Source organism: Eulemur rufifrons, chromosome 29 (genome assembly GCF_041146395.1).
Source record: "Eulemur rufifrons isolate Redbay chromosome 29, OSU_ERuf_1, whole genome shotgun sequence".
Lineage (NCBI taxonomy): Eukaryota > Metazoa > Chordata > Mammalia > Primates > Lemuridae > Eulemur > Eulemur rufifrons.
Genome location: NC_091011.1, coordinates 19,593,646 through 19,608,602, shown reverse-complemented (window position 1 = coordinate 19,608,602; position 14,957 = coordinate 19,593,646). Strand labels below are relative to the sequence as shown.

General features: G+C 37.9%; 1 protein-coding gene across 1 annotated transcript in view; it reads right to left on the bottom strand.

The window, feature by feature from the left end:
- Nucleotides 1–14,957, bottom strand: part of DPY19L1 (dpy-19 like C-mannosyltransferase 1) — a 106,596-nt gene that overhangs the window by 70,020 nt on the left and 21,619 nt on the right. Inside the window, exon 6 of the mRNA XM_069462573.1 lies at nt 14,805–14,898. Coding sequence (XP_069318674.1) covers nt 14,805–14,898 — 94 coding nt within the window. The remainder of the gene's footprint in view (nt 1–14,804; nt 14,899–14,957) is intronic.

Sequence of the window (14,957 nt, the reverse complement as noted above, 5' to 3'; positions counted from 1 at the left end):
ATTAAAAATGAAAATTTAAAAGATCTTTAAAATACTTCCCAGTTGTATGGATTTAAATCAATCACCAAATTTTTGATAACCTTCATTAATCATTGAGACTTTTATCTCTATTTCCAAAAAAATGATGAAACATGCCAAGTTTAACTTTTGAAGAGAACAAAAGCAATCATAGTTAATTTAAAACAATATTAAATAAGTTAGAGTAAGTTTTCTTATTGTTATACAAATCCTTAAGAAAGAGAAAGTGAGAGAATAATTTGAAAACAACTGAATTAAGAGGATCTCCAATCTCAAATATATGACATCAGCACTTGCTAGCCCAAGGAAGAAATGCCAAATAGGACTGTTTCAGAGCTAAGAACCCTCCCCTATACTTACCAGTGGGATTTACTTGTTACTAAGGAAAGAGACAGTGAAGATGAGAAAAGAGAATGAGAATCAAGAAAGGTAAGAAAAGTTCTCAGCTTGGTCCTCGTCAGTCTGTTACAAGCAATTAATTAATGCCTTTAATTTAACTCTTTGCCAACATTAAGAAACAGAATTTTTATTTACTGGAATGTGAACTTCCCAATTCACCATGGTAGCTGCCAAGGCGCCTAGCCCTGAGCCTTGTCAGTGGCAAATATTTGAAAGGTATCTGAGGGGTCAATGAAACATAATTACTATTCAATCAAAAGACTGCTGGCATTCATTTTTTGGAAGTTTGCAGCCAAACACACCACTCCTCACATCACTGTTGCCCTTGGGACTGGCCCAGATGTAAGCTCCCGCTTGTCATTGGTGCCATGTGCTCAGTGGAGCCTCTGCTCTGACCCATCCACCACACTGCTGGACTCCCATGCAGACCTCTCCACTGTGCCCTCCAGAACCTTCATTCCATGGTTAACAACTACCTACCCGACACCCTCAGCTTCTTCCCAGATGCTCCCTTCTCCTCCTGCCTAGAAATATCACTCCCCTCTTTCCTAGCCTCCATCCCAACTCTGCCTCCTGAGATCTCGGGGTCTGTCCACTTCCCTCCATCCTACCCTCACCACACCAGCCCAGGCCGCTACCCTCTTCTACCAGCCCAGACGCCTGCAACAGCCTCCTGCCCAGCCTCCCAGCCCTGCTCCCTCTACGTGGCAGCACCTGTCATCTTTAACAATGTTCACACCCAAGGATTCTAATCACTTAGTCTTGTCAATGAAGTATCTAAAACTTTTCCCAAGAGCTTTAAAATATTTATGCATTTTAGTCTGTATGTATTTTCTTTTATTAAAAAAAAGTTATATACAAAGATGCTATACACAATTCAAATTTTCCTATCAACCATTTTGTATGTGCTATATATTTTTACTATTTCTGTTTTGTCACTGAATTTTCCTTCCTACATTATAATTTCTCTGTGACTGTGTGTGTACTGAAAAGAGGTGGACAAAAAAAAAAAGAAGAAGAAGAAGAAGAAAACCCAACGCCAGCACTCCCACCACCCACACAGCCTTTCCCTGGCATCCACTACTCTCAGGGTCGCATCCGAACACTGAAACATGTCCAAAATGCCTCACAGGCTCTGGCCCCTGCGTCCACCTCCAGACTCCTTTCCCTATTCGTCCTCCTACCCAAACTCTGTGCTGCAACTGCAGCTGTCCTTGTCACAGCTCCTCAAATGAGGAGATCACACGGACTGCAGCGTGCAGAAGAGCCTGGCGGGGAGCAAGGCTGGTCGGAGCTAGGGAAATGAAGCCAAGGTGCCCCAGGGTGACAGTGCTGGCAAAGACAGAAGTGGAAGGACTCCAGAGATATTCTCAGGAAATAAAGCACAGGGTTCCATGACTCCTGGGACTGCAGAGGTGAGGAAGAGGAACGTCATGCACGTCTCCTCTCCGCCGGTCAGCCTCAGCATTAGCGTGGACAGGAGTGTCATTTCCTGAGACGGTGATGACAGAAAAAGGGGCAGGTTTTGGAGAAAAGACACCAATATTTTCAACCAATAATTTTCATCAATTTATGCATACTAAATAAAAATACTTATCTTTTAAATATTCATATACAACTGTTAGAACAAATGGGTTTGATTAAAGATGTGCTAGCAGGCCAAGTTAATAGAACAGTCAAAAAAATATGTAGCTGGAGAAGTTGGAGATGGTATAATTCAAAACCTATTTAAGACCTGTTTTCAGCCAAAAATCCACCCTCTATAAACAGTAAATGCTTGATTTTTTAAAATAAGGAAAAGAAAATATCAGATAAAACAATGGAAGCAAAAATTGGCATAAAATATATGAAATTCAACTTTTCCTTGAAACAGGTGGGGGACGGTAGAGGAGCAAACAATTGACATAAAACGCTATTCTAGTTGGCAAGAGAGCCTAAAAGCAATACTGAGTACTTTCTAGGTAACTTGGTTGGATCATGGGAAGAGAGAGCAGGGAAACTGGTTACATTAATGATGTCTATTCACTTCAGATGTAAAGGGAGACATTTAAGCAAAATTAAAGTGAGGAAGGGTTTGACATACACAATAATCTTCTAGGTCCTCAGGACTTCCAGAACATTTCTAGAAATAGTTTTAAAAAAAAATTTATCTAAAAGATAAGAAATCATTCTACCACTCTGGACCTCCAACAACCAAAGAGGATAACAGAGAAGAACAGAAAATTGGAAGATGAATGCACTGTCCTCTATGACTAGCTGGTTCCTTACGTGGAAGAAAAGGTATTTTCTGCTGACTAGCTCTGTCTACAACAGGATGTCCAGTCTTTTCTCACAAAAGCTGAAAAGCAATGGAGAATTGAGTAGAGAGAAGGGCAAATATTCAAAAGAGGAAGAAGAGATCAGGGACAGATCAGAGTGGCCACGGGGATGCTGAATAGCAGACATTAAATGTAGAGAAGGTCACGAAAAAGATCATTTAAAAGTTCTCAAAAAATTGCCAGAAAGGGAATGGAAAAGACAGAGACACTGACCCAGGCCTTGGTGAGTATGCTCTTGAACCTTAAATACACAAGTATCCACATACCCCAGAGAGGTGGGGGATGGTGGGATTGTCACCAGTACTGGGTGTCACTTCTATACTGAGGTGATGAAGAATCATACACACCTCCTGGACTCTCTCCCCTGTCTCCTGGCCACACACAGAGGCTGCTGAAGTTGGTAAATGAAAGATCTGCAAGGTGAAAGGGGCCTGGGTCTCCCCCAACAAAGCAGTTTACAGTCTGATCATTCTATAATAAAACCCACCAGTCATTAAGCACCACTCACCTTACAACCTTCAAACCAGTTTTTACAAGCTACCTCATTCTTAGATATAAATGTCAGGCTAAGGATAAACAGGCTGTGGAGAAGCTTTTACGGTGAAAAACAAACTAATACAAATCAAAGGAGACCTGGAGATAACAGAGACAATGCAAGAAGCAGAGAAATTTTCGAACTCAAGATTCTTCAGTATAGTTGGAAATCTAACAGAAAGAACAATAAAAAGTAACAAATAAGGGAGAAAAACTATATAAAATTAGATTTCAATTAAAGAGTTCCAATATCCAATCAACAGGATTTTGATAAAAACAGAAAAAAAGGAAAAGAAAAAATCACGAAGGAAATAGCGATAGAAAGTTTTCCTTCAAACTGAAGAATTAAGTGTTCACATAGCTAGAACCCACAGAGTATCTGATTAAAAGGATGGTACAGTATCTACCACATCATGGCCTTTTCGGGCACTAAAGATAAAAAGATGAACCCGCATACAAACAAGCCACATACAAAAGGAACTGATGGCAGAATAGCACCAGAGTTTTGAAAAGCTAGACTGAATCTCAGAGGACAGTGGAACAAAGGCTTCAAAAGTCTGAAGAAAAATAAAACTATAACCAGACAAAGCAGTAACCAAGTACAAAAGTAAAACAAAGAAATGTTCAAACATGCAAAGTACATGTATTTTTACATTACCTTCATGTACTCTTTCTTGGGAACTACCTGAGAAATGTGATTCTCCAAAATGATGAAATAAACTAGAAAGAGGTCAACAAATAATGAATCCAATGCAAGAGAGGAAAGGGGAATTCTCAACAGGGTGGTAACCAAAAGTCGCGGGAACAGCTGTGCAGTGAGCCTAGCGAAGGCCCAATCTAGGACGGAACCAGATGCAGAAGGCTCTAGGAGAGAGGCCTCGGGGATGGGGTAGGAGAGCTGAAATATAATGGATTACATACATTTAACAAAGTATAAAATAAGTGCTTACAGCTCAGTTGCAGATCTGTAGAGGAATTAGTCAGTATATAGGAAATAAAGGAAAACAAAATATTGGCAATAAGTAAGCACAGGAAAAAATTTAAGTTACCAAATAAATAATTATTTATACTACTTGATTCAGCAGTGAGCAATATTTATACAGCTGTAATAATGTAACTGTGGACCACTGGTTTACATATCAGAATTGCTGAGGTTTCAAGGGTTAGAAGGTGGTTTTCTCTGGATACGGGGATGGGTGAGGTGCTGGAGACAGGGCAAGGAACTGCTGCTGTGTTTTATCATGAAAACTCAATAAATAATGCCAAGACATATGTATGTACACACAAAATAATGAAAATTAATTTTAAAAACATACTAATAAGTAACATACCCAGCTGTAGAGCACATTAGTAGAAAGAAATTTGTTCAATATACTACTCAAGTACAAAAAACAATGGTGACATAGCACCTCTTGTATTATCCTGGATAGAGATTCAGCCCATCCTTCGAAGTGACGTATCATAAGGATGGAAAAACATGCACCACATGTTATTTCCCAACAAATTGGTACTAATTGACCAACACTAATGTATTCACATGGTAGTAATAATCAGTGGGTGGGGATTGGGGGGGAAACCCACAACTAATGGAAGTGGAACCCACTGTATGGGGGAAGGAAGGACACGCTTGTAGCCCTGGCTTGGGCGAGGCAAATGCATCACATGTAACCAAAACATCTGTATCCCCGTAATATCCTGAATAAAAAATTATAAATAAATAAATAAATAAAAATAAAATAAAATTGATGTTTTTATTCACCACTGAAAGAAATAAAATAGTATATTTTAACTTAGGCTGAAAACAATTAGAAAAGAAACCTTCCAAAAAACAGACTGAAACAACCACAAACTGCCAAATCACCCAGAACTGTGGAGTTTAGGCACGCTTCTACATGGAGGATGATAAATCAGGGGAAAATGTGCAATCACAAAAATAGACATTGAATGAAACAAACACCACACACATTATGGTATCTTTCCTTCCAATTTGTGGGCATAGTGTCAATAAAATGATTCTAACGAAAAGTAATGGAGAAAACTATTAGAATAATTACAAAATTACATGTATGATAGCCAAAAGTAGAATAGGATCCTGATAAATGACAATATTAGAAAGAGTAAACTTCTACATATCAACTTCTACTAAAATAAACAATGCATATAGAAATATTAGCATTAAGAACAGTAAAATGCTGGGACCTTAGAACTCTTAGGAAATGAACTATGAATATTACAGAATAGTAAATATTCTAGAAAATTAGAATGGAAAGTCCAGATTCTTTTAAGTGCCATTTATCTCTGAAATATTTTAGATGAAAACTTTTTTATGAAACATAAATATCACTCACTTTGGAATGATTATTCCATTTGGAAATGGAATAAACATTTTCTTTTCATTACTCAGGATTTTTAAATAAAAATTAACTAAAGCTGCAGATAATTTAATTACTGTGGAAAGAACATTTAAAATGTATTACAAGCTGGTAAAGCACACACTCTGGAGCCTCTGTCTGTTCAAATCCCAACTCTGCAAATGACTAGGTCTGTGACCTTAGGAAAATGTTTCAATGTCCTTGTGCCTCAGTTTCCTCATCTATGAAATGGTTTACTTATCTCATAAGGTTACCATAGGATTAAATGAGTTTATCACTGTAAAGAGCTTAGACTAGAGCCTTGCACATTAGTGTTATACATGTACTGTATTTCTTCAGTCTTCAGTGAAGATGGGAATCTGCAGAGAGAAAGCTTCAGAATGAGCCCTTGGGAAAAATATTTCCTAAATTGGTAAATGCTAGTAAAGCTTATATGATAGATAACAGATTTTTATTGTGCCTGTCAAATATGGCAACCATGAACTAAGTTTTTCTTTCAATAATTTATTAATTCATTCATTTCATTCAATCAAAAAGTATTTTCTGAAGGCAGGGATTCTTCCAGGTGCTTTACAAATACTACCTTATTCCATATTCTTACATAGAAGACAGTGTCTCCGAAAGTCATTTAGGTCTTCTCCCTCCTACTCAATCACTTCTTAAAAATTCTATAATCTTCTATTTCAGGTAACCTGATAAAACACTTTACCTTCCTGTTACAACCTGGAAAGACATTTGTTGCTTTATATTTTCTTTTATATCTAAAGAACTGACAGTCACTCTAAGCTCTTCTCATGACATTTATTCAAATTATATAAAAATTCAATGTTAACAGATTCCACCCATGATTTAGAGCTTCCATACAGCTTTTTTGTCCTTCAGTCTTAATCACGACAGCCTAAGGTTGCCAGATGTCTGATAAAAGCTTCTAACATGCATAGTGCAGATCAAAAGAAATTAAAAAAAAAAAAAAAAGCTAGAAGATGCCAATATTATTCAGGGAGGGGGGAAAAATCATTAACACTCTCGGAAAAGATATTGAAACCATGAAACAAAAATAAAATACTATTTTTTAAAAAAGAAATGTTCACAGAACAAATAAAAATTCTTAGAAATTAAAAGCATGATAATGAAAATTAAAAACTCAGTAGAAGAGTTGGAAAAATAAGGCCAATAAAATTTCCTACAATATAGAACAAAGTCAAAGAGATTAAAAATGTAAAAAGATGTGAAAATTAGAAGACAGGGAAATGTAACATCCCAATATAATAATAAAAGTTCTCAAAGAGAAAACAGAGGGCATGAAATAAGTAAAGAAATAATTTTTAAAAATTTCTCTGAAATTAAGGGCATAAGACATATGATTGAAAAAACCCATCAAATGTTCAAGAATAACTGCAAAATTACGAAGACATTTTGTTGTGAAATTTCAGAACCATGGAGACAAAGAAAAGATTCTACAATCTTCCAGAGAGAGGAAGGGCAGAAAAGGTCACATATAAAGGTATAAGAATTTTAATAACTTAAAAATGTCTGAATAGCACCATCTGACTCAAAACAATAGAGAGATGCCTTCAAAATTTTTAAGGAAAGTGTTCAATGCTCAGCCAAACAAGCAATCAAATATGAAGGCAAAATAAAGATATTTTCAAATATGCTAAGTTTCATGAATACGCCTCTCATCTACCCACTCTCAAGAACTACTAGAAGATGTGGTCTACCAAAGTGAGAAAAACCAAGAAAGAAGAATAAACAGGATACAGGCACAGAAGATCCAACAGAGGAGAATGGGCAAGGACATCCCAATGGGATGGCAAAGGAAAACGCCAAGAGGACAGATGTACACAAACCACAGAAAGCAGCCAGTCCAGAACCGAGTACTCACTCATGCCCAGGATCCCCATGTTTTAGTTAACCTGAGGATAATGTCTGGGTGAGCCTGGACAGATTGTTGTCTGTATTTTACCTTGGCTCCTGCATGCCTTAGTGCTGGCATCGGCTAAAGACACTCATTTACTCACAGAAGTTGTTCTGCTTTGATATAGTCCTGAGAGCTAGGGTACACAGTGTTTTTAGAAACAGGGGGTAGCTCTTCCTGACAGTATTTCTGCTTAACATTCAGTACCTGGCCCACACTGCATTTCTGCCAGATGCCTCTCTGACTGAGTCTCCCAAATCTTGCCCACTGATGTCCTGAAGGGCCACACTCCTAGTTGACACCTACATGTATTTCTCCAGCCTGTCCATAGGCAAAGGCTTTGCCTGGCAGGTCTCACAGGGAAAAGTTGCCCTCCTCACCGCAGGCTTGGTGCAGAGCCAATGCACTGCAGTTTCTGGGAGGAGCTGCAATCAAGGATTCAGGCCCCTCTGACTGGTCAAGCTCTTCATATATGTTCATTCCTAGCCCACGCACCTTTATTCCTTGGTCTATCTGAGGCCTCAGGCAAAGGTCCTCTTCAGGGCCTCTGCTGAGGCTTCCTGGTGGGGGAGTTTTTGAAGACACTTCTCCCCACTCTGACTCAAACTCTGTTCTTTTCCTAGTCCTTCCCCCCACCTCAAGACCCATAAAACTGCAGGGGCCTTTTGTTCAGAGCCCAGAGCCTTTTGTTTGGGGCTCCATTAACAGTAATAAAGTGAGAAGACTCCTGAGACCCAACTCCCATGGATGCACTGATCCACCTGACCCTGTACCTGTGAGGGGTGTGGACAGGTGGAGTTTGCTTTTGTTGGTATCATCACAGGAAATGATTAACTCCTTCACTTTGGGCTTGTTGCTTTAACCAGTTATTCCAACACCTGGCAACTCAGCTCCCTCTCCCAGCTCAGCTGAGCTCCTGACAGTTCCAGAAATTTCCCTCAGGGAACCTGATGACCATGACCCAGAAACCCTGTTCAGCTATCTTCTAGGAACTTTCATATAATAATGGCAATCGTGCCCTTCCCTTAAACAGCTAGGTTTGTGTTTGAGCTCAATATTCAGTTTTTCAAAACTAAACACACTATATTTAAGGACATATACATAGGTGGTAAAATTATAAAGAAAAACAAGAAAAAAATTAGTCAAAAGTTAGGATATCCTTTCCTCTGAGGGTTGGAGAAGAGAATGCATTAAGAGGAATTTTTAGGGTACGAAAACTTCTGATAATTTATTATTTCTTTATCTAAGTGTTACAGGTACACAGGTATTCATTTTACTGATCTTTAAATATTCATGTAAAGGTTTTATGTAATTCCATAGATATGACACACTTCACATGTAAAAAATGTGTTTTGTTTTTGAAAAGGATAATGGGCAATATCATAGATGTACTCAAATTATAGAGATGCATAAAACATAAAGTAAGGAATTCCATGTAGCTATTTCTTATGTAAAACAAAAATTAAATTTCAAGGCCTTCCAAATTTATTATGCCAAGGGGGAAAAGTTAGGCCCTGGAAACTGAGTCACATAATATGCCTGTTTTTCTTCTCTGGTACATGACTACTGCTTCCTGACCTTTGTGTTGAGATGCTGTACGTTAACTGTCTCCCTGTTCTTCATTCAAACTTAGACCAAATGACACTGGAGACAGAGACCCTAGTGATTGTTACTGCTTTACCATAAAATGTTAAGCAACTCCCTTAGCGCATAATCAATAGTAACCAATCAAATCTCACACCTGTATGTTAGCCTTTGGAAAATGTTGTAATTGTGTTCAGCACCTCTGCTTTTGCTTAAATAAACAATCTTCACTTTTCCCCACACTGGGAGCACTGATCACCATTCTCTGGTGAGAATGTCTGTGTAACCCAGATGACCGCCCTGACACTTTGCACTTGAAGAAACTCTTTTAACTGGATCCTGAGCCTTTTGATTATTTTAGGGTCCATAAGACCCTCAATATGAGCTGAAGGAATAATATAAAAGTAAAGTTCAGTAAAAGTACTCCATGGAGTATAATAAACAAAAGTTTAAGCAGGCAGCAGTGACTGGCAAGGTATCAGTCGGTACAGACAGATACTCCACGTGGGCATTGTTCTGCCTGCCTCTGGATGAGTCCTTAGCCCCCTCACTGCCCACTGCTTTCTCCAGAAGGCCTTCTCAGATGATGCTTAATCTAGAATGGAACCAAGAGCTCAAGAGCCTATTAATAAAAACCTAAAGGGGTGCTTGGGAGGTACCCTCAGATAGGATGCTGAATAGGAAAGGGCTCAAAGATTCTAACACAAGATCTGCAAATCATACTTAGACTTAAGGGCTTTTATGATTCTACCCCATTTCCCTTGTCTTGAGAGGTGTGGGAAAGGAATTTTTGTGCATCCTTCAGTTTTAGGGAGGTACAGCAATTCTGAAGATGTTGGCAGCAGTAATCAGTGGGAGAACTCTAAAGAGAAAATGAAGCACAAAAAGACAGAGCAAGTCCTCTTAGGTCAGCACAGCACTCATCTGTGAAAATCTTGGGTAGTTTTATACATTTTTACCATCCTAAGATCAAAAACAAACCAAGCAACCAATGGTTTGGCCGCCAGGTAAGCACCGTATGAAGACAGTGGCGGGAGAGGTAGATGAGACCAGCAGTCTTCTCTGGGGAAACACTGCTGGGGAGTGGAGGAAGGGATGGGAGAGCAGATTGGGGTGACAAGGGTACCCAAGGGGAGTCCAATTAAACAGTTCTGTCTCAATTTAGTCCTCTGAGAGGGGAGGGTAAGGGATGAAGGCATTTCCAGGTAGATGGGAAGGAACCAAGAAGGAAAAACCGAAAGATAGAGACAACTAAAGAATAACTGGCAGCAAGTAGGGATAAATCTAACACCAACAGATGAATGAGCCTTAAACAAAGCCCTTCTCCAATGACTCTCTGGTTCACAAGACTTCTGTATCCCAGTATTGCACTCCCTCTGTTATTTGAGCTAGTCAGAGTATTTCTGGTGTACGGTTTCCAAAAAGAAAGGAAAAAAGAATCCTGTTTAGAAATCCTGTTATTATTTGTACACATCCTTTATAGCAGGAAAATTTATAAATTTGATGTATGTATGTATTTTTGCCAGAGAGCTGGCTGTTAAACATGTGTCAGTGTACCACTAAGGGTAAATAATTAATAGCTAAATATACTATCCAAATCTATTCTTTCTCCCCAATATACAACGACCTAGCTAGAGGTAACCTCAAACTCCAGAATAATACTAAAATCAAACTAAACTGCAGGCCGGCACTGGCTCATGCCTGTAATCCTAGCACTCTGGGAGGCCGAGGCGGGAGGATCACTTGAACTCAGGAGTTTTCGACTAGCCTGAGCAAGAGTGAGACGCCATCTCTACTAAAAATAGGAAAAATTAGCGGGCTGTGGTGCTGCACACCTGTAGTCCCAGCTACCCAGGAGACTGAGGCAAGAGGATTGCTTCAGCCCAGGAGTTTGAGGTTGCCGTGAGCTAGGATGATACCATGGCACTCTAGCCTGTTGCTTGATATCTGCCTTGAGGTCCAATAACAAAAATTTTGGTATTTATCAATAAGAGAATTTTAGGCGTATATGAATTTCCTCTACAAGAAACTGCGGCAGTAGTTTAAAAGTCCAACAACCACTCTCTTAAGTTCCTTCCTCCCTGCAGAACAGAGATTTACACACCCTGGGTCTTAAGAAACTGGCCTCCAGAAACTGTTAGTGTAGTTAGAAACATCAGGGTATCTTATGAAATAGAAAGCTATAACTATGAATTAACAATACAACTTGAAAAAAATTAACAATGGGTATTTTTTTTAAATACTACAATACTGAGAATTCCAGCATGAGTAAGTTGTGTTTGCAAAACAGATCTCACTGCATCTCCTCAAGTTAGAATTTGGCAGCATAGCCCCATTCACCATTCGTTTATGGTTTTTTTTCTACTTCCATTTCTGATGCAATAGACTAGCTTATCTGGCTTCTAAAATCTTTCATCTATCTTATTTTAAAACAAATATACTTCTGGATTAAAAACTGTCATACTTAATCTGCCTGCAAACTTCTAATCTAATAGACAAATTTCAACTTTTATTTCTCAATTATGGAACACAGTTTATAAAAAAAATCTAAACACAATTTTAATTATCCTCCTCTTTATTTTTAACCCAAATATAAGAAGTCTGCAGCTTTATCCCACTCATAAAATTAGAAGGGTGACTAAACTAACTATGAAGGAAGAAAATATTAAGAACTAACTGGTAATTTGAAACCTCTAAAAATATTTCATGTGAAAAACATACAAAAATGTAAAAAAAAAACTGATAGAAAAGAAGTGATAAGAGACATTATTCAACATGATATACATGTTGAATCAGGATCAGCATTTGAGGGCTATTTATACAACTGCCCTCAGGGAGCAATGGAAGAGTCAAGGCTTTTTGAGAATACAAGTGGCTCCATTATGCACAAGAACTGCAAGCTCATTGGTGATGGGTAGTGCTGGGAAGAACCTTGAGTTCAGGATGATTTAGAATAGAAAGAGCTAAAGAGATTATTCAGGGTTAAGGAAAAGCCCACAAACAGCAGAAGAAGAGTTGGAAAGAGGAAAATGTGTGCTGCAAGTGCGGACCACTGCAGGGTACGATACCTGGGCAACCCCAAAGGGGCGGCTGAGGCAGGAAGCAGTCAAGCAGGCAGAGCTGAAATCAGCTGCAGCCCTTGGCACTGGAAAAGAGCCAGAGACAGCTATTTGGAAAGACCCAAATGCTCTAAGGTATGAGTTGTTCCCTCGTGCCACCTTAAGCAGTAGTCTACACTTTTTTTTTTTTTAACACTAAAATTACAGTAAGAAATACAACTTTACACTACAGCTCAGTACACATTCATACACACATACATACAGCAAATAGAAGTTTCTCTAATATCTACTCTTATTAAGTGTGGTAGATGCTATTTGTTTACGTTTGTATTCTTTTCTTTTTCATGTAAAAAAAAATTGCCGGGCTCAACTGACTAGATTGATTTTAAAACCCCCTAATAGGTCATGTCCTGCAGTCTGACAAACACTGTGCTTAAGTGGTCACTGCTTGACTTTGGGGTCTGGTGAAGGTCAAGGGTCTCACGAGATCATAGCTCAGCTTGAATCCTGTCCCTGTACTGGTCAAATTTCTGATTTTCTTCACTTGCTTTAGAATAGGTTTCAAACCATCCTAGTATCAAGGCTTTGCACCACCCAGCCCAGCCACTGTTCCAATCTTAATCTTCTACGATGCCCTCTCAAGCACATGCATCCCAGTCAAGCTTACCTGCTTCCCAGGACCCCGATTTTCCATCTTTGCCTCGCCCTGGGATGTTTTTTTCCTCATTGTTCATTTCCACCTATCCAAATAACCCTGATTCTCCAAGGACAAGCTAAAGTGGCCCCTTGACACAGAACAAATTTCTCCTTACTCTGGAATTTTGAGCACTTTATCTTTCTTTCCTTTCTATCTTCCATTACACACATTCTGCTACCACCTCTATCTCCCACCTTCGCCACTCTCATGCACTCAGAGCTCAAACATAGTCTTAAGAAAGAAACTTAGTAAGTACTTTATGTGTTGAATGAACTGAATATGCATCTCCCAAAGAGGGAGAAAACTGCCTACCAGGCACTGTCGGGGCTGAAGATTGAGAAAGTTCAGGTCAGGGCTCAAACTACCAAGAACCCCTCAACTAAAACCAGAACCTTGTATTCTGTTCAGCAGATGTTGTGCCTTCTGCCTTTGAAACAAAGGTTATAAATTATAAGAAAACAATATCAATGCTTTCTTTAGTAAATGTTTAGAAATTCTTCTTTCAATTAAAAAGTAACTGGGCATGGTGACATATACCTGTAGCCCTAGCTACTAGGGAGGCTGAGGCAGGAGGATCACTTGAGCCCAGGAGTTCATGACTATAGTGCACTATGATAATGCCTGTGAATAGCCACTGCACTCCAGCCTGGGTAACATCTCAGAAAAATAAATAAATAAATAAAGTAGTATAAGACTAGCAATTTAGCAATCATGCCATATTTCACATTATAACTTCTGTTATTTAAAATTTAATCTCCCAAATGTGATAAAGCTATCCATAAGACAGATGGGCAGTACTTAGCAAAATGAATATATACCACCAAGTTTCTATCCTTTTGGCTGATTATACAAGCACACTGGCCCACTTTCCCTCAAGTCAGCCTCCCTTCCTGATTACCATATTCTTTTGGTTAAGTTATTTCTTTGTCCCTTGTTTCAAAAACAAAATCTTTCACTCTTTCACATCATCTTTTAATCACACATTTCCATTTTAATCTTCCCAATTAAATAATTAAAAGAATTTTCTTAGACCAAAGTCAGAAATATTAGCATCAAAGTGTCCTAAATCTATATGCACATATATTTTAAATTTATCTTCTAATAGCTTTCTCCTTTGACAATACTTATCAACTAACTGTTATATACTCAAACACTGAGCTAGAAACTCAACAGATCTTTGAGGTACTAAACTGCAAATGCAATACTTCCAAAGCAAAGAAGATAATGGGATAATAGCAGATGCAAACTCGTTATCCCAAGTTGAAAATCATATACATATGTTCGTACTTCTGTACTACAAAGAATCAATGAACAATAATGAAAAAAATTCTAAAGATACCTTCAAGGTAAAATAGTTCAAACACATATACAGTATGGTAAATCGTCAAAAAAAGAAGAAAAATAGACATCTAAGTCCTTAAAAAGATTAGTCAATCTTTTAGTTTTAGAAATACTACTCAACTGTAAAGTAAATCAGGTTAGATATTAAATATTTGTATAGAATATGCTTCTATTTTAACATTAGCAAAGTGAGAGCCATTCATATCATTTGATAATGGTCTTTTCCTTTATATTTTATATAAATAATATATATTGTTTATGCTCAAGTGCCTATAAATATTTAAAATTTATCAAGTATCTCCACCATGCTCTATTTACGCCTCTAAAACAACATTGGTACAGTTGGCCATACCAATGGTGAAATCATGCAAATGTGAAATAATTCTATAACTACAAGTAGATAATTTAGGAATGAGATTGGTATAAAATTGAACTATCAGCTAAGTAATGATTAACTAATTACTATTACTAATAATTATTAATTATTATTAATTACTATTAACTAATCAAGTATTTTTATCATTCTAGTATATCTTACAAACACATACTAAAATATTCTCTTACCTTAAATATGTGCCATATATGAAGAATAATGCCATCATTAGTCCATTTAAAATAAAAATTACAGCAACATAAAAGCAAGCAGGATCTCCCAATCCTTTAAAAATAAACAAAACATATGTTCTAACCAAAAATTACTTTATGTGTCTAGCAATT